Source organism: Rattus norvegicus, chromosome 18 (genome assembly GCF_036323735.1).
Source record: "Rattus norvegicus strain BN/NHsdMcwi chromosome 18, GRCr8, whole genome shotgun sequence".
Taxonomy (NCBI): Eukaryota; Metazoa; Chordata; class Mammalia; order Rodentia; family Muridae; genus Rattus; species Rattus norvegicus.
In genome coordinates, this window is record NC_086036.1 from 66,160,138 (window position 1) to 66,178,753 (window position 18,616).

Consider the following 18,616-nt stretch of genomic DNA (forward strand, 5'->3'; position numbering starts at 1 on the left):
AACTGTTAAATTAAGTAAAATGAATCAAGCATAGAGAAAAATCATATGTTCTCACATTTGATTCTAAATATTGGTTTCCTAAATGTAGAGAGTAAAGTGGTTTTTTCCAGTGGCTGGGAGGTAAGAGAGAATGGATAAATGACATCGATGTAGACTGCACAATGAATAATATTGAATTAATCAAAATAAACAATTATGTATTTCAAAATAGCAAATAGAGATTTGAATATTTCTGAACACAAGGAACAGTTGAATGTTTGGGATGCCAGTTATGCATACTTTAATTATTACTCATATATATAATATATACGTATTTATATATATCTTGAAGGGTCACTCTACCAAAGTGTACAGAAGAGCTCAGTAATGAATTTCTTGAACAAATGTAAAAATACATACTTTCGATCAACAGTTACTTTGAAGATAAAAATTATCAAATGTTATTAATTAAATATATTAAATCTGAGGAACTCCTATCTAGTTCAGCTGCTACTGAAGCAGGAAGGGTAATAGAGAAAATGTTGAGTCACAGATCTACCCTATGGTTAAAGAACAATGTGAAAGCTAGAAATTGAGCCAAATACCTGAGAAACTTTTATGATAGTGCCTGGTATACTATAGTTGTTTAATGATTACTTTTGTCTTCTCTAATTGAAATTTTTTTCAAAGATCAACAGCCTATGGTGTGAGTCTTTAGGCTATACAATGAGAGATTATGATGTCCAAATTTATGAAAAAATTATTATAAGATATTTATAATATAGAGGAGGCTAGAGAAACAATAAATTTCAACATAGAGGAAACAATTATTTAAATTTAGCATTTTTATAAATAAATGTGTGCAAATTTTCTGTGCATAAAATTTCTATTTTAATGTATGAATTTATGCACAGAGAAGTGCAGTGTTGTGAAACTTAGGAAAAATCTACTGGGCTGGGGATTTAGCTCAGTGGTAGAGCGCTTACCTAGGAAGCGCAAGGCCCTGGGTTCGGTCCCCAGCTCCAAAAAAAAAAAAAAAAAGGAAAAATCTACTAAAATCTAAATGCCTAATTTTGCTATATTTCAGATGAAACTTTTTAGTGACTTCCTACCTATGAACCAGCTGGCTCGCTTGCCTGTACAGAATTACGCTATTGGAGCTGTAGAACCAAGTTAAGGGTCTTATAACTTAAAAGCTCAGTCATATTAAAAATTTTAATACATTTAGTAAGTATGGGTTGGTTTTTGTGAAAATTGGGATAACTATTGTACTAATAATGATCCGGATTACTATTCTCCAATTTGCATTCTTCTTGTGGGCATGCCTGAGACATGTCAGTGATATATGTTCAACTCAGCTAGTAAGGAAGAGGTAGTTTGGAGAAAAGTCAGTGTGGAAGTAAGGACAAGGTGATTGACAGGAACGATAACTAAAAGTGTACTTGACATACACTAAATTACTTTTATGATTGACAGTGATTCTGTCAAAAGTGGCATTTATGCCTGGTTCCCATGGCCAAATGGAGATTATAACTTACATAAGGAGGATAAAGAGCACTTTTATTGTAGGCAGAAATTACAGTTGTAGGTTAAATGCAAGTGGCATTAGTTGTCAATTTAAGTGAACCAAGGTCCCATTAAAACAATAAGGAAAGTCATGACTGTTTTGTCTCCCAACTAATTTTCAGTTGTTGTAGCATCTGGTGCTATTGAGGCTTCCACAGTTAGAGGGTTTATTATTAACGTGGTGGCATCTTGATTCGAGCAGCTGTTGCAATAGTGACTTACGAGATCCAGATGGAGACCCAATGGCAGCCATGGTCATAACCACTTCCTTGATGGGTTATGCAGGAGTTGAAGTTTCCGTAGCACTGGTGGTGGTTGTGCTACTGGCGGTGGTTGTGGTACTGGCGGTGGTTGTGGTACTGGCAGTGGTTGTGGTACTGGCAGTGGTTGTGGTACTGGCGGTGGTTGTGCTACTGGCGGTGGTTGTGCTACTGGCGGTGGTTGTGGTACTGGCGGTGGTTGTGGTTTCACTTGACGCGGAAGTTGCCGTAGTTTCAGGTTGAGTCGAGTCGGCGTTTGTGGCTGGTGTTTCAGTGGACGCAGCAGAGGTTGTAGCTGTGCTTGTGGATACAGATGGGGTGGTGGTGGTGGTGGCTGTTGTGGTCACAGGTTGAGTTGAAGTCACAGCCATGGATGTTGTGGTACTAGCTTCAGTGGGCGCTGCAGTGGATGTCCCTGAAGATTCAGTAGAAGTCGTGGTGGCTGTGGTGGCTGTAGTTTCAGGGGATGTTGTGGTGGTCGTCAACCCTGTGGAAGTGATGGCTGTTGTTTGAGAAGGACTAGAGGTTGTTTGAGGTGTAACTGTAGAGGCTTCAGTGTTTGGGGATACCTGGATAACAATGGGGTTTGTGCTTCTATTCACCAAGCTTAGTATGAGTACTCCAATCGCTGTTGTTAGCACAGAGGCTAAAAGGGAAGCCAGGAAGACTTTCCACAAACCCCAGTCACCACGGCCATTTCCAGTCACCTATGTAAAGTATAATTAGAATATTAGTAATAAAGGAAACTGCTTATAATTTACCATCTCGTTTCTATTTCTTATAACTTATACCATTATTTGAATCACTAGGTTTCTGAACTTTAGTCATAAAAGTCCTGGTTATATCAAGGTGGGAAGTAATTCATCCTTTCTCAAATGTTAGAAAAGTCAAACCTCTTAAGACCTCTTTTCTAATTATATTTTCTTTTGATTTTTAAGAAACAGACTTTGTATTTTATGGCAGCTTTAGATTAACACAGAAGTGATGAGAAGATACACTGAAACTCTAAACACATTTTGCACCCAAATGAGTCCAGATTCTCCAATTATCAACACCCCCTAACCTGTTCTTTGTAAGCCTTGATCTCTAGCCTTCCCACCAACTTTCCGGTTTAAGTCCCCTCTCTTCCTCGCAGACTGAATACTGCTTTCCTCACTTCCAATCTGTCCCCTTTTACACACCCACAAACGAAGGCCCTCTTACGTATTTTCCTTTTCTGTGAAAAACAACATCTCCTTGTAGTTGTCTACACTCAGTGTCTGCATTTGCACATTCTTCCACACAGTGCAATGTGGTATCGGGTCTCGTCGTGCCACTGAAAATGTCACCCATTGTGCTCACACACTGAGATCTTAGTGACATGGACAAGCACTCTTCTGACTTAAACCTTTGGCAACAACTGCCGCTGGGGACCATTCCTTCCCTTTTGGAACTGTCTATTTCTTTTGCTTCTGTGGTATTTCAGTCTCTTTGATTTCTTCCCAATTCCCCAGAATCTTCACCGTTTCTTTTGAAGGCTCAACACTCGTGCTCGGCCTTTATTGCTAATGGTCCCATGATTCATCTCTTCCGGTCTTGCTTTGGAGTTAGCAACTTTCTCTTTTTTTCCCATAGTTGCTCTCAGTTTCTATCACAATTATTACAATCAGCCACTGTGTGAAAGTCGTCGCTGTGTGGATGAAGGAGGCAATATTTCACAAAAATTTTATTCCCAAGTCAAATCACGGAAAATAAGATCTACATTTGCGTCTTCCAATTGGTTTCAATATTTTCATAAACTGAGTGTCTTTCAAGGTTATCTATGGTCCAGGCCTATCCTCCAGTCTTCAAGTGAACACAGATATCACTCCTTTGATGTCTCATAGATGCCTCCAATTCATATATAATAACATACTTCCAGTGAATCCTGACTAGCTTCGCTGTTCTCATCAAATTGACCTAGATCATCTATTCAGTTCCACTAGCTAGAGTGAGGGGGTCATTCCTGAAGCATACCAACATATTGCTAAGCCCTCTTACTTCATTCTGCTCTATTCCAATACTGTCCGCTTTCTCTCTATCTCTGCTGATACCCCTTAATCCTAGTCTCCTTCCCTTCTGCTTGAGCTTGAGCGATGACCTTGGGTTACTTGGGCCTCTGCTCTGTTTCTTCAATGAACTTGTACCATGCTTACCTGTAAGTTAGAACGCTGGCATAGGCCAGTTTATCAGATGGAAATGTCATGTTTGCCCTTCACCTATCATTGAGAATACTTTTTCTGTCCCCTGCACTCTATACATAATGCCAGATAGTAACTCTTCTACACCATGTAGTGTCTGCTGGAACTTACTTTTCCATTTAATACCTACATAGTGGTCAATGCCTATTTCATTAGCAAAGGAATGACACTGTATATGGGCTTAAAATTGTTTTTAGGAATCCAGGTTCTTTTTTTTTTTTTTTGGTTCTTTTTTTCGGAGCTGGGGATTGAACCCAGGGCCTTGCGCTTCCTAGGCAAGCGCTCTACCACTGAGCTAAATCCCCAACCCCTGGAATCCAGGTTCTTTAAGGAATGCTGATTGTCAGGTGATGTATTAACTTAGAATAGCAATCTTTTTAATACACTTTACAACTTTGTGTTCCTCAATATACAGATGAATAGCTAGGTCCTAGTAAGACCAGAAGGCTATGGTCATTATTTTCTCCCCAGGTTTAACATCTAGAGATACAGAGTGAAAAAGAACTTCCTTAAAGAGTTGGTAGTATGTTCTCTTCCATGAAATATATATATATATGCATATATATATTAGAGAGTAATATAAGATATATAGTAGAGAGTAATATAAGATATATATTAGAGAGTAATATAGAAATAGAGATATAATGAAGATAAAGATAGATTATAGAGATAGTTTATTTATTGATACATACATATGTATGAGAGATATGTATATAAATATATATCTATATATATGAGAGGGAGTGATGTGTGTGTATGTGTGTGCACATGCATGTGAGGAGTTGGAATGGAAGAAAGGGATATGGAAATGATACGAATTCAGTATTCACATATGAAATTCTCAAAAAATATTAGAAAGAGCTTTGTGTAGCGATGGGCATTATAATAAGATAAGCCAGACACCTGCTCATTTATTCTCTTTGTCTTTGTCTTTGTCATAAACTGAATAATAGGCCTACATTGTTAATCATATTAAACGTGATCTATGAAGTTTGAAGTCCTATTCTGGAATCTGCATTGGATTAGCCAAATGGCTGGACCTTTTCTTTCACCTGTGAACTAGTGGTATAAATAACTTGTAGCTGATAGGCTTAACAAAAGCAAGCTATGTTATTGATTCTAAGGTGAGTTAGCAAATATTTGTTATTACTACTTTTTATAAGCCATATTACATAGTGTAATCTATTTCATTCTACTTATTTACATTTCAGAGTTATGAAATCTTTAAACTCTTCCAGCTTTCTTTGATCTTCAAGTGTCCTTGTCTTGAAATATCAGACTGAAAATATCTTGTTATGGATATTAGAAATAACACATATAGAAATCACTAATTCTTAAGACAGTATAATTTGGAATTAGGAACCTGAGTCTGGTTCTCAAAAGTTATTTCTTATCACCTGGATGAGAACAAGCCCCTTAAGGAGTAGAATCCAAAGCTTAGAGTTAGCATAGAGACAGGAGAGATCCAAGATGTAAACTATGATGTTTTATAGAAACGGGAGTGGCACCAAAGCAGCTGAGTGAGAGGAGAGCTAGAGATGGGCAACCCAAACCAAGGGAAGCCTGACCAAAGCAGTGTGAGCAAAGGTTTAAAGTCTTGGGAACAGCAAATGATCTTGAAGCTGTGCGGCTCACACAGCTCTGTAGCACTGCCTTGGGGAAATTTAAGAAGGTTCCTTACTGAAATATGCTACAAGTAACAAACAATGAAAAAGTTCCTGTGTTTTGGCTACTCTAGCAAAAATGATGAGTTCCTTAAAAATCTCATTTTCCTTGGCCTTAGATGCCCCTGATCTCTTAGGTCAATGGTTGTCATTACTCCCTGAACATCACATCTACATTTTTTGCATGAGCTCCAATGTAGAGTTTTGATTTCATTGATGTAAGTTTAACATCATCTATTCAAATGTCTTATGTAGACCTCAGGAGATTGTACTGTGAAGTCAGGATTAAAATCCAGATTAGAGCTCTTCTGATTCTATGATTGGCGTGGAGTGCTAAACTGGTACACAGAAAATATATCTATTGAATTGTATTCATTATTTCATATTGCTGCTGACATAATACAAATAGTTGACATTTTATCCACAACCAAGAAATTCAGCTCAAAGTAATATTCTGGTCCAAATAACAAGATTATGTAGAGGACAGGAGAGATTTCAGGAGCTGAGGAACCAGTCCAACTGTTACATAATGTCAGCCAATTCTAGACCTTTTTCTCAGGGCTGAATACTTAGAGACAGGATGATGAAGTAAAAACAATTCAATCAATTGAACATGGACTCAGGTATCAAAGCTGAGTCTGGGGTTGGGGATTTAGCTCAGCGGTAGAGCGCTAGCTAGCAAGCACAAGGCCTCGGGTTCGGTCCCCAGCTCCGGACAAAAGAAAAAAAAAAAGCTGAGTCTGACTTCCAAAGGTAGTGGAGATGCTCCAAAGTACAGTTCAGATTTTAGGTAAAACTCACATGGTCCAGTGTCAGAATTTGGAGATCTATATAGAGTACCACACACAGCCTTAGGAGCTGTATACGAATACAGTGTAAGAAAGTCAAGTAGCCGTCATCCATTAAGTAGGACCCATGAAGGTTAACACAGCACAACTTTCCTATCAAAGTCGAAACAGCCAGTGAAACACTATTCCAACATGTTTGCTTCTTTGTTCGCTCAACTGTCTATTGGAAGCAGATATTCATATTTCATATTTTTCTTTGATTAATGCAGTTTTCTTTGATTTTCATTTAGTTTATTTTCCTGTAGTGACTACTTGAGTTCAGGACTCGAAATTAGTTCTATAAAAACTGATTATCAAATAATACTCTTTCAAAGAATCGCTTCATGGTGACTTGTAACAGTACTGAGTACACATAGAATGTGAATGCAGACAGTTTCCTAACTACATGGCCCGGGAAAGAGTAGACACAGTGCATGTCATGGTACAGCACAACGTAAGCCAGCAGAAAGGGACCACAGCAGATATTACCTGTGGGCTGCAGGGCTCTGGGTGTTGGCATTCTGAATGTGCAAGGATTCCTGGGCTCACCCAGACCCCAGGCAAGTTGGAGGAGACATTTCCAGTTACTTCATTTGAAGGTGGACACCAGCATGTGGGATGCTGAACTTCTTGGCCATGTGGACACACGCTTGGCTACAGAGATGAAACACAAGTAAGCAAAATCCCAGTGACCGCAATTCTAAAAGTAAACATTCCTGTCAAAAGCTAATGAAGTGTGACCTTTGAAATGTTTTCTTACTTTCTGAGAATGAAAATTCCGGAGAAATGATTTTTTGCTATATTTAAACTGACTTTGAGGAATGTGTGTCATCTGCCTTCTGCATTATATCAAACAAGTGTTAAAGATGCTCATGTTGCAAACCACTGAGGCACGTAGGACATTTATGCTTTTTCATAGCTGACCAGGTATCAGCCTTCTCAAGTCCTTTTGGAATAAGAATGCTGAAGCAAAGGAATTGCGTGGTTTGTCCTGACTACACAACAGCCACCACTTAAACCTAGACCATGTAGTGTTAAGGGCACTGTTTTTCCCATTGTACCAGACTGTGAGTAGTATATTGTTATCATATACGAATACACTAGATATTGTGTGTATCATTCATCACTCATGAACAAATTTCTGAATGACTCCTTCCCACAATTGATACCAAACCGTATCTACTGGAATAGTTTACTTAGTTTATGATATGGATATGAGAAGAAAAATCTTTACAAGAACAAAATGACATTCTCAAAATTGTATTTGTTAACAGGGAGACTAAGATGATTCGAAGATAATTTATTTCCATCTTTACTAAATTGGGTATTTCTTATTTACATTTCAAATATTATTCCCTTTCCTGGTTTCCAGGCCAACATACCCCTAACCGCTCCCCCTCCCATTCTATATGGGCTTCCTCTCCCCATCTTCCCCCCATTACCACCCTCCCCGCAACAATCACGTTCACTGGGGGGTCCAGTCTTGGCAGGACCCAGGGCTTCCCCTTCCACTGGTGCTCTTACTAGGCTATTCATTGCTACCTATGCAGTTGGAGCCCAGGGTCCATGTATATTCTTTGGGTAGTGGCTTAGTCTCTAGAAGCTCTGGTTGGTTGGCATTGTTGTTCATATGGGGTCTCAAGCCCCTTCAGCTCTTTCAGTTCTTTCTCTGATTCCTTCAACAGGGGTCCTGTTCTCAGTTCAGTGGTTTGTTGCTGGCATTCACCTATGTATTTGCCATATTCCGGCTGTGTCTCTCAGGAGAGATCTATATCCGGTTCCGATTCAAAGATAATTAATAGTTACTCTAATTGTAAATGTTGAAAAGGAGGGATAGATGAGAATTAAAAAATGAATGAATTTATGGGGAAAGCCTTGGGGTAGTGTATTTTCTTAAAATGTGGAGTGGAGAGATGAGAAGAAGGCAGGGAACCTGAGACCCCAGTAGGTCCATGATACTGATCAAAAGTTTTTGTTACGTTTCAAAAACACTGCAGTGCTATACTTTGGAGTAGCGTTTGGAATGCTGAGGCAAGAGAATTAGAATGACTCTGAAAGCAGGCTGAGCTAAAGAATGAGACTCTGTCCATTTGTCCATCTGTCTGTCTATCTGTCTGTTTTTTTAAAAATGTTACATGTGCCTGGGAAAGGGAATTAATGTGTAAGTGCACTTTCCCTGGAATCAAGAGGACACATGTCTAAATCCCACGAACCCACAGAAGAATTGGGTGTGGTCATTTGTTAGTAGCCCTAGCATTAAGACACTGAGACAGATTGATCCAAAAGGCACCTCTGGCTAACCAGTCTAGCCAAACTAGTAAGCTTCCCATTCAGTGAAGAACCTGTCTCAGGATAAAATAGAAAGGAATAGAGGAAGATGCCTCGTGTCCTGCTCTGGTCTCTACATGCACACATATGGACATGTGGACCTGTATACTCTTGTAGGCACACACACGCATGCGTGCGCACACACACACGCATGCGTGCGCGCACACACACACACACATACACCACACACATCACACAAACACACACACACGCACACATGCACACACCACACAAACACACACATCACACATCACACACATCACACACACACATCGCACACATCACACATCACACATCACACTGACACACACACACCTCACACACATCACACATCACACACGCACACACAGACATCACACTGACACACACACACACATCACACACATGACACATCACATATCACACAAACACAAATATAGAAATTCACGTATGTGAATCACATGAGACTCTTCATCTCATAGGATATGATATTTTCTTGTCTCACCCGGACTCAACAGCATTGTTGCCCGAATTCACTCTACTTTGAGTCACCTGCCATAGATTTACTGAGGTGACTGAATAAAAAGATGTAAAGTAATGAAAGAAATGAATATCTAGCACAGCTGTGTTCATTCACCAGCAGGTGCCACCATTACTGTGGCATTAATGATTTTATTACTATGGATACTACTAGGAATTGTTTAATATCACATTCATTTTATTACCCACCATTAAGTAGATAAGAATTAATGCTCAACCAACTTGAACACTCCATTAGAACTTTTAAACTACAAATAACAAATATTAAATATGTTCAAATTAGACTTTTATGGAGCAGTTGACCCGTTATAAAAACTATTATTAAAAGAATGATAAGTACAAGTTTTACTAAATATTGATAAATCAAAAATTGTTTATATGAAAACAAATCAGTTAAGTATTTCTGTAAATATAAAAATCAAAGAATTGAAGACAACTGCTCTGTGTTTAATGAGAAAAATTAAATGTGCTGTTCTCTAAGCACATGTGAGGGGGTGTGGACTTGGTCATGCTGAGCTCATCCTACTGTGTTGGTTTCATTCAGTCTGGCCATGGCTGACAAACTTGAATAATTTAGGAGAAGTAAAATCAATTCACCAGGCCATTTTCTTTCTCTGAGTTGTCTGGCCCTTTTTGAATGCTAGCCCTTTGCAAGCAGCTGATGAGTGAATTCACATCACAGCAATATGACTCCACAGGCCTCAGATTTGAAGAGACATTGCAGCCTGGCTAACCATTTTACTGAGTTAAGTTACTATGGTTCTTAATATAGGTGGTATCTATGAAGTTGGAATAGCTTGAGAATATGGCGATTGTAGAATCATGTAATTGGCATGAACTAATAATAACCAGAAGCATCCGGCATGTGCATGCCTGTAACTGGCAGACAAAATTCTGTAGGCAACTCCTAACTCACTAAGGACTGACCTATATTCCTAACTGAAAATTACCCAGCAAGGTTCGCCTCCTTTATTGTTTATTATCTGAAGCAACTTTTCAGTAATAGCATTTGAGGTTAGTCTCAAAAGTAAAGTTTTTGAAGGAATTACATCAATATGTATAGTAAGCTGAAATAGCTATTGTCAAGAAACATACTATAAGAAGAATATGAAGGGATATTTATAAACATGTGAAAATGCGTTCTCAACTAAAAGCATCAAGATGACAGATAAACAGTTAGGAGACACTGTTTTCAACACAGAACACTGGGATATCTTGAAAAAGAGGAAAGCCTTTCTAGTGTGTGCATGAATGAAAAGTCTCCCAGCATGCTTCTTGTTGATGCCGTGTATTTGTTTGTGTATTCCTTTGTTAACACTATCACTAATCAAAAATATCACTAGTCAAAGAGCACGCATTCTCTCTCTGATAGATCTCATAAATGTTTCATGCAGAGTGATTGCCACAGTGCCTGTGGCCATGGCAATATTTCTCTCAAGCTCCTTTCACTTAGTCTTTACATGGAGAATTTTAGCTTGTCATTTTAATTTTCAAAATATACCCTTCTTTGTCCCCATACCAAATATTGTTTAGTCAGATACAAACATACATACAAGCATTTGTGGAAACCATACCCAAGTAGTTCTTGGTATAAAAAGATTTAAAGAGATTAATGTTATCTTGCATGAAACACTGATATTAGATTTCTTTCCCAATAGTATGTATTATTAATTTCCAATTCTCCAGCATTCAGGAAGAAAAGCATCTGTTAGTAAGTTAAAACTTTCTTAAACATGCCTAGTGATTTACCTTTCATTTTCTTCATTAAACATTGAGTTGTTATCTTTTTAAAAAATTTCACACTTATGAAATGCCTAACTGAAGTTATCATGGAGGTCTTGCCAAGTTTTTTTTTTCTGTTTTATCAATATTGAATGAAAAGTATACATTTTTTTTACACTTTTAGTAATAAACCCTTATGGACCAATGGCTACATACAATTTCGGTCTGATAGGTTTGTCTGCTTGATTGTTTGCAGTTTGAGAGACAAACTTATCAAACATAAAACCCAAAGCATCACATTGCAAAAATATAATTACAATGCTGTCATGGAGGATTTATGTTCAGATGATCCTTAATTTCAGATGATTTATTAATTTATGATATAAATTGATTTATATCATAATATGGTACTGTATATTATATATATGTATATATATACTGTATATTATAACAGTTTATAAACAATGATTTATTATTTACGCGTCATATAGTCACTTGTTATTATTTATGTATCATATAGTCATCAAGACATTCTTACTACTTTATAATTATAATTATTTAAAATAATGTCTAATGTGACATTTTTTTTAAAATACATCACTAAAGAAGGAATGGGGCAGAATCTTCCTTTGGAGAAAGCTACAGAGATAAGATCTTGACTACGTAAGAGCAAAGAGATGTCATTGACACTAAACGTGAGATTTTAATGATGGCGAAATATAAAAATGGAGAGACAGTACTCACCTGCTGTTTTGCAGAGTGCTCCACATTCACTACGTATTTTCCGTGCTTTCTATCCATTCTTGTGCTGGAAATACCTCAAGCTTACTCCAGGAATATTTTTCACAACCCACTGTCCTTTATACCTGCAGTCACCAGAAACAATTAAAGCACGCTGTGGAAATCACTGTGATGCATCCGTGCAGGTGTGATTAAAGCAAATAATACATAATTATTCTTTAGAATGCGATCCACCTCGGAGGAGGAAGTGAAGTGTTAATTACAGACAGAGAAAAGGTCCATACTGCCTCAGTGCTGTTGTGACTGTGCTTACAACACTCAAGGACACAAAATCTTTGACCATTTTCTGTAATGGTTCTCGTTGACCTTCCCTTTTAAGCACTTGCCTCCTATTTCGGGACAAATGCCAGCCCTAAACAGATTTCTGATGTAGAAGCTACCAACATTTTGTATATTCTGAGGCACTGATGGCCTCAGATCTTATTAGCATTGTCTCCTTTGTACATGGGGGTTGTAGCTTTGCAGTTCTTCCATTTATGTCTGGACACCAACCGATGAGTTCATTACTCATGCAACTGACACATTAAGTTGGTATCGTTTTCCTGAACTGTAACGGCAAGTAAATGTTAAAATGCTTCTGAGAGATTTGCTGCTATTTTTGTTTAAAAAAATTCTATCTTGGGACACACAAGACAGTTCAATAGATAAACCTACTTGCTACAAAAGCCTGAGGACCTCAGATCAATCCTGGAAATAAAGGCAAGGAGGAAGGAAAGAACCAAGTCTGCAATTGGAGACTAGACCCCATACATGCATCTCCCTTCCCTCACACCCCTACACCACATACACACACACACACACACACACACACACACACACACACACACACACACACAAGTCTAGTTTGTCTTCAATTTGAAGAATCATCAAACCTTTTCTTTTTTATCCTCTCAACAAGTCAGAATAGTGTCTGGAAGGCATAGTAGGTGTTTCTCCTGTGCAAACGTGTCAGTAGCAAACAACACAGACGTCATTCTGCTGTTTCTCCCCAACATTTACCTTCTGATATGTTTCCAAAACACTTGATTCACTGAAGGCTTCTTGTAAGAATATTCGACAACTTCAGGAGTGTTAGTGAGGCACCTAAAGCAACATAACCTTGAATCTCAGAACAGAAAGGACCTGTGAAACCTTAGAGAAGGGGAAAGGGCTCGTTCTGAGAGAGAACAGCACCAGTGACTTGCTACAATGCAGATGAACAGCGTGGACATCATACAAGTAAAATGGTTCACTATCTGAAAGAAAAGCTATCAGATTCTAAAGTCATATGAGGACATAGATCATCAGAGACATAACTTGAGGTGGGGTTTCAATGGGGCAAGATGAAAGAAGGATGATTACTTCATGGTTATAAAGGATCAAAAGGTACTGGCAGTGGTGATGGCTACACATTGGCAATATGTTGAATACCATGAAAGCATTCACTGAGAAATGGCCACGATAGTAAATTTTATGTGTATGTTCTAATACAGCAAAAGTTGAAAAGCCAAATCAATTACTTACTAATTCTTGAAGGTTTTTTTATTATTGTTATTATGACTCTATTGTTGACCCTGTGGGCATGGACGCATGCACACATGTAGGTACTCATATGTACATATGTATAGATGTGGGTATCCACGCACACATGTAGATATGGAAGCCAGGGGTTGACATCAGGTGTCATGTTTAATCCTTACTAACTTTAATTTTTCTTTCTTTAAAAATGAGATTTCTTGCCGAACTTGGGGCCCAACAATTAGCGAAAGCAGGTAGCTGGCTAGTAAGCCCTAAAAATCCTCCTGGCTTCTCCTTGCCAGCAGTTGTGGCCACAGGCAAATGCCAATCTGCCAGCTCTTTTATATGAGTGCTGTGCATCTAAACTCAGGTCTCATACCTGCAGTGCAAGCATTTTACTTTCTGAGCCACCTTTCCAGCCCCTAAACAATTTTGTAGTTTTGTTATTGTTGCTGTTTTGTGTTTGTTTCTTTGTTTTTAAGAGTAGTTGAAACATAAAACAACAGATTATAGTTAAATTTTCTGGGTAAAAAAATGGCTTTTTTTATACCACAAAGGCTACTTGTTTAGTACGAATGTTGGTAATTCCTTACTTCCCCTGAAAGGTCAACAGCGAACAGTACACTTGGGCTGCCGTGTGAGCAGAGAGCCCGGACGCCTCTCGTTGCCTTGTCAGAAGTTTCTTAGAAAGATCATTTTTCCAAGAAGAATTTTCTTCTCAAAGGAAATTGGAATGTCCTGCCATTATGATAAGGTAAATCTTTGCTAGTAGGCCATTCTTTGCTGTTGGGATGAAAATGCCGGGGGCCTACTTCTCAGTCATTAGCCGAAGGATGAAGTATACTGTTGTCTCAAGGGAAAAGCTAAAACCTTGATTCTAATTATGTTACTCAGAAATTTTCTAAGTGCTCTGATTATTTCTTTGGTTTATGACAGCTTCAACTTCCCAGCTCAAGTAACATCGTAAAGAAAGGGATGCTGGCCCTTCGTCTTCAGTAGCTTTGATAACAAGACAACCAAGTTTTCAGACACAGGATTTCAAAGTATGAAAACAATACTGGCATGCAACTCATTTAATTCACGAAGACGTAGCTATTAGAAGTTAAAGTAAGCACTAAAAACCGAAATGTTCTGCAGATATATGTGATATTATAATACCATAGCTTGTAACAAATCTATGCTGTATATACAGGAAAGATTGAATAATTGAATAGCAATCAGAAGAAACTCAAAAATATGGTGACAGTGTAATAATAATCAGCCACACTCAAAACAGAAACTTGGGGCAAAACCACACTTTTCTGCATATAGCTGGTTTTCCTAATCCAGAAGGTAAAACATCTTACAGAATGTAAAGAGGATTACATTAGCAGACTGTCCCTTCTTCTTCAGTTAGTCCCTATTCCCTGAAGCACTCAGCACAGCCTATAACTAACTGGATCCAGGAGAGCAAGGAATGACTGACTGAAGAAGATGGTCCTGAGGACACTCTAGTCTTTGCTGGCTTTTTGGCTTTTGAGTTAATTATCAAGATGGTTAAACGGAAGATTTTTTTTTTTTTTTGGTTCTTTTTTTCGGAGCTGGGGACCGAACCCAGGGCCTTGCGCTTCCTAGGCAAGTGCTCTACCACTGAGCTAAATCCCCAACCCCGGAAGATTTTTTTTAATCAAAGAAAATGTCTTTTCTGCTTGTTTAAAGGGAAGGTTTGAGAGAGGGAAGGACCTGGGGGAAGAAGTGGGGAGGGGAACAAGAGTATGATCGAGTATGGAGGTGATAGAGGGAGGAAGAACTCGGATGGATTTGTTGGAGGGGGGGAGCATCTCTGGGACAAACTAGAAACCTAAGACAAAGGAAACTCCCAGGAACCCACGAAGATGAACCCAGAGGAGACTCCTAGCAGCTGTGGGAATGTAGACTGAAGCGGTCACCTCCTGTAACTAGGCAAGGATTGCAAGGAAGGGATGAGGACACCAAACCACCCACAAAACCTTTGACCCACAGTTTGTCCTGCCTACAACGTGTGCAGGGGGAAAGAAGGGACCGAAATTGAGGGGAGGACCAAACAATGGCTAGCCTAACTTGAGACCCATGCCATGAGAGAGAACTTAGCCCTGTCACTATTAATGATATTCCTCTAGGATTGCAGACAGGAACCTAGTAGAACTGTCCTCTGAGAGGTTTCACCCAGCAGCTAGGAAAACTGATACAAAAGACCCACAGCCAAACATTGGGCAGAGTTTGGGTAATCTGGTGGAAAGGGGACAGGAAGGATTGAAGCAGCCAGAGGAGTCAGGACACTCCCCCGTCCGGTTCAAACCCTACAAAATCAACTAACCTGGGCCCCTAGGGGCTCACAGAGCCTGAATCACCAACCAGAGAGCATGCTTGGGACAGACCTAAACCACCTACACATATGTAACAGATCTGTATTTTGGCCTTCATTCGAGACCCCTAACAACTAGAACAAGGGTTTTCTCTGACCATGTTGCCTGTCTTTGGACTTCTTTCCTCTAACTGGGGCTCCCTTATCTGGGTTTAACAGGAGGAGATACACCTGGCCCTGCTGCAACTTGATATCTATGGGAAGCCTCTGAGTAGAAAGACAGGTGGGTATGGGGAGGGTGGGGAGAGGGAGGGATTGGGAGGAGGGGGGGAGCTGCAATCAGGATATAAATTAAATTACTAAATTAATAAGAAAGGGGGCAGAGATGTGTATATGTGCCTGGTGAATTTCAGAAAAAAATCCTAATGGCACATATGTGTCACAATAAAACAAAAAACAAGGGGTATTTGTGTAATTTATCTGTGTTTTAGCCATAGTGACCAAGTCAGCAAGTCTGTGACTTTTCTCAGGGCTGATACTAAGCCTTAAGGTAGTCTACTGTGTAAGGAAGTTCTTTCCTTATAAATCCAAAATGTTCCTATCCCTCCTGCTTCCAAAACTAAAACTGTTATATTCTATAATATCATAATGTGACTTAAGGAACCTGGTTAGAAGCTGAAAATTATTTTGATGCAAAATTTGACATATATATTCATATGTATATATAATTATATCCCTTTTGCTTTGAAGAGCTCTTTCATCAGAGACTTTATATATATATATATATATATATATGCACATTTTTTTAAAAATAACGAGTCTTTATTGGCCTCTGCTACTTGAGGGGTATGAATCGGAGGGGGCGGGGGGAGGTGCCAATACCAGGCCGGCATGTAAACTTGTGGAAGGTTCACTTCTTCTTCTGCTCCACTTCAACCATCTTGGCGGCTTTTTGGACAAACGAGACCTCAAATATTAAATGAACATTTATAAGGATGTTTTTAGGGCATGACTGAAGTACATGCCTGCAATCCCAGCCCTTGGAATCTGAGACAGAATAATTGCCATTATTTCAAGTCAAATTGGGCACATACTATGTAGACCATCGTATGGTACATAAGTAGGTCCTGCCTTAAGTAAAGAAGTGAAAAGAACAGAGTTCAGGTTCAATCAATTTTAAGAAATAGACACTCGAACAAAAAAAAAACTTTTATATGCATCAAAACATATTTTCTTCTGTGTCCTTTCCACTCAGCTTGTGGATCTAGAACATGATCTAAGAATAAAGCCTGTCAAAAAAAAGCAAAACAAGAACAGCTTGCTTTCAACGATTATAATTGTGTATCTGACATAATATTTGATTAAAATATTATTCACATTATAGACACTTTATGCCTTCTCCAGTGGGTGTGTAAGACACTACTTATATCTAATCCTTAAAATATCTATAATAATTAAGTATTATTATCCCCGCTTTTCTGGTGAGACATGAATCTTTATCGTGACCTTTTAAAAGACCTAAGTAATGTCAGCTTCTTCATACATTTCTACTTGATAACCAATTATTAATTTCCCATTTCGCCCCATATGGCTAAGAATTGGGGGAAAATTAAAAATGAGTTTGGCCTCATTTGTAAAGAACACGAATTTGACTGTTAAAGATGTGGAGATATTTGTGCTCTTTGTTCCAAGCAGGACTTTCCACTGAAAGGAATATTGTTTTAAAGTCCATGGAGGAAGTCTACATATTTACTGAAGGCCAAGCCAGGGTGGTGTTGTAATCATAATTTAGAGCCGTTCCAATGACCCAAGTGTACGAGTAGTCAAATACAAGGGCTCTGCAACTCCCAGGGTGGAGAAAGGGTTCAACATTTATGTTGACCCTGAAAGGTCAATATGAGGTAATTGTTCCTATTCACAGAGCCTTGGGGGATGACAGCCATGTGCACAGACAAAACATTCTAAGGCCTTCAGATCCCTCAATCCAATCCAGAAACTAAGGTTCACCCAACAAAAAAGTAAGAGTTGACGGTAATAGACCTAAAAGGAGACAGAGTTTCGGGACTCACTAAAATTAATTGCAGTATATATGTTCTGGTTTTATAGCTTGTAAGATTCCTAATAGTGGGAGTGGGATGTCTCTGATTCTTTGGCCTGCCTTCGGGACCCTTTTCTTCTTATTGGATAGCCTTCCCCAGCCTTGATGTGAGAATATGCTCTTGATCTATTATAGTTTGTTATACTGTTTTTGGTTGATGTTCCTGAAAAGCCTGCTTTTTTTCTTTTTTTATTAATTAATTAATTTATTTATTTATTTATTTTTACACTCCAGATTTTATTTCCCTCCAGGTCCACCCCTCAACTGTTCCACATCCCATACCTCCTCCCCACCCTCCAGTCTCCACAAGGATATCCTGACCTCATCCACCCCACCAGATCTCTAAACTCCCTGGGGCCTCCAGTCTCTTGAGGGTTAGGTGCATCTTCTCTGACTGAACCCAGACCCAGGAGTCCACTGCTGTATATGTGTTGGAGGCCTCATCTCAGCTGGTGTAGGCTGCCTGGTTGGTGATCCAGTCTCTGAGAGATCCAGGGGGATCCAGGTTAATTGAGACTGCTGGTCCTCCTACAGGGCTGCCCTCCTCCTCAGCTTCCTCTAGCTTTCCCCTAATTCAACCAGAGGGGTCAGCAGCTTCTATTCATTGGTTGGGTGCACATATCTGCATCTGACGCTTTCAGCTACTTGTTGGGTCTTTTGGAGAGCAGTCATGACAGGTCCCATTTTGTGAACCCCCCATAGTCTCAGTAATGGTGTCAGGTCTTGGGGCCTTCCCTTGAGCTGGATCCCACTTTGTCACTGGACCTTCTTTTCCTCAGGCTCTTCTCCATTTCCATCCCTGCATTTCTTATA

At 39.1% G+C, this 18,616-nt stretch overlaps 1 protein-coding gene across 5 annotated transcripts in view; it reads right to left on the bottom strand.

Annotated features, from left to right (window-relative positions):
* Positions 1 to 410: 410 nt before the first annotated feature.
* The window catches only part of Dynap (dynactin associated protein), a 67,452-nt gene continuing 49,246 nt past the window's right edge, over positions 411 to 18,616 (bottom strand). For 2 of the 5 annotated variants that reach the window (XM_063277584.1, NM_001400775.1), the window contains 3 exons: positions 11,829 to 11,950; positions 7,005 to 7,169; positions 411 to 2,512 (listed from right to left, as the gene is read on the bottom strand). In XM_063277584.1, the coding sequence (XP_063133654.1) occupies positions 1,823 to 2,512; positions 7,005 to 7,169; positions 11,829 to 11,885 (912 nt within the window). In that variant the 5' untranslated portion in view covers positions 11,886 to 11,950 and the 3' untranslated portion in view covers positions 411 to 1,822. Of the gene's footprint in view, positions 2,513 to 3,008; positions 3,453 to 7,004; positions 7,170 to 11,828; positions 11,951 to 18,616 lie in introns of those variants that run through there. The other 3 variants (XM_063277585.1, XM_063277583.1, XM_039097303.2) reach the window with 2 other exon arrangements.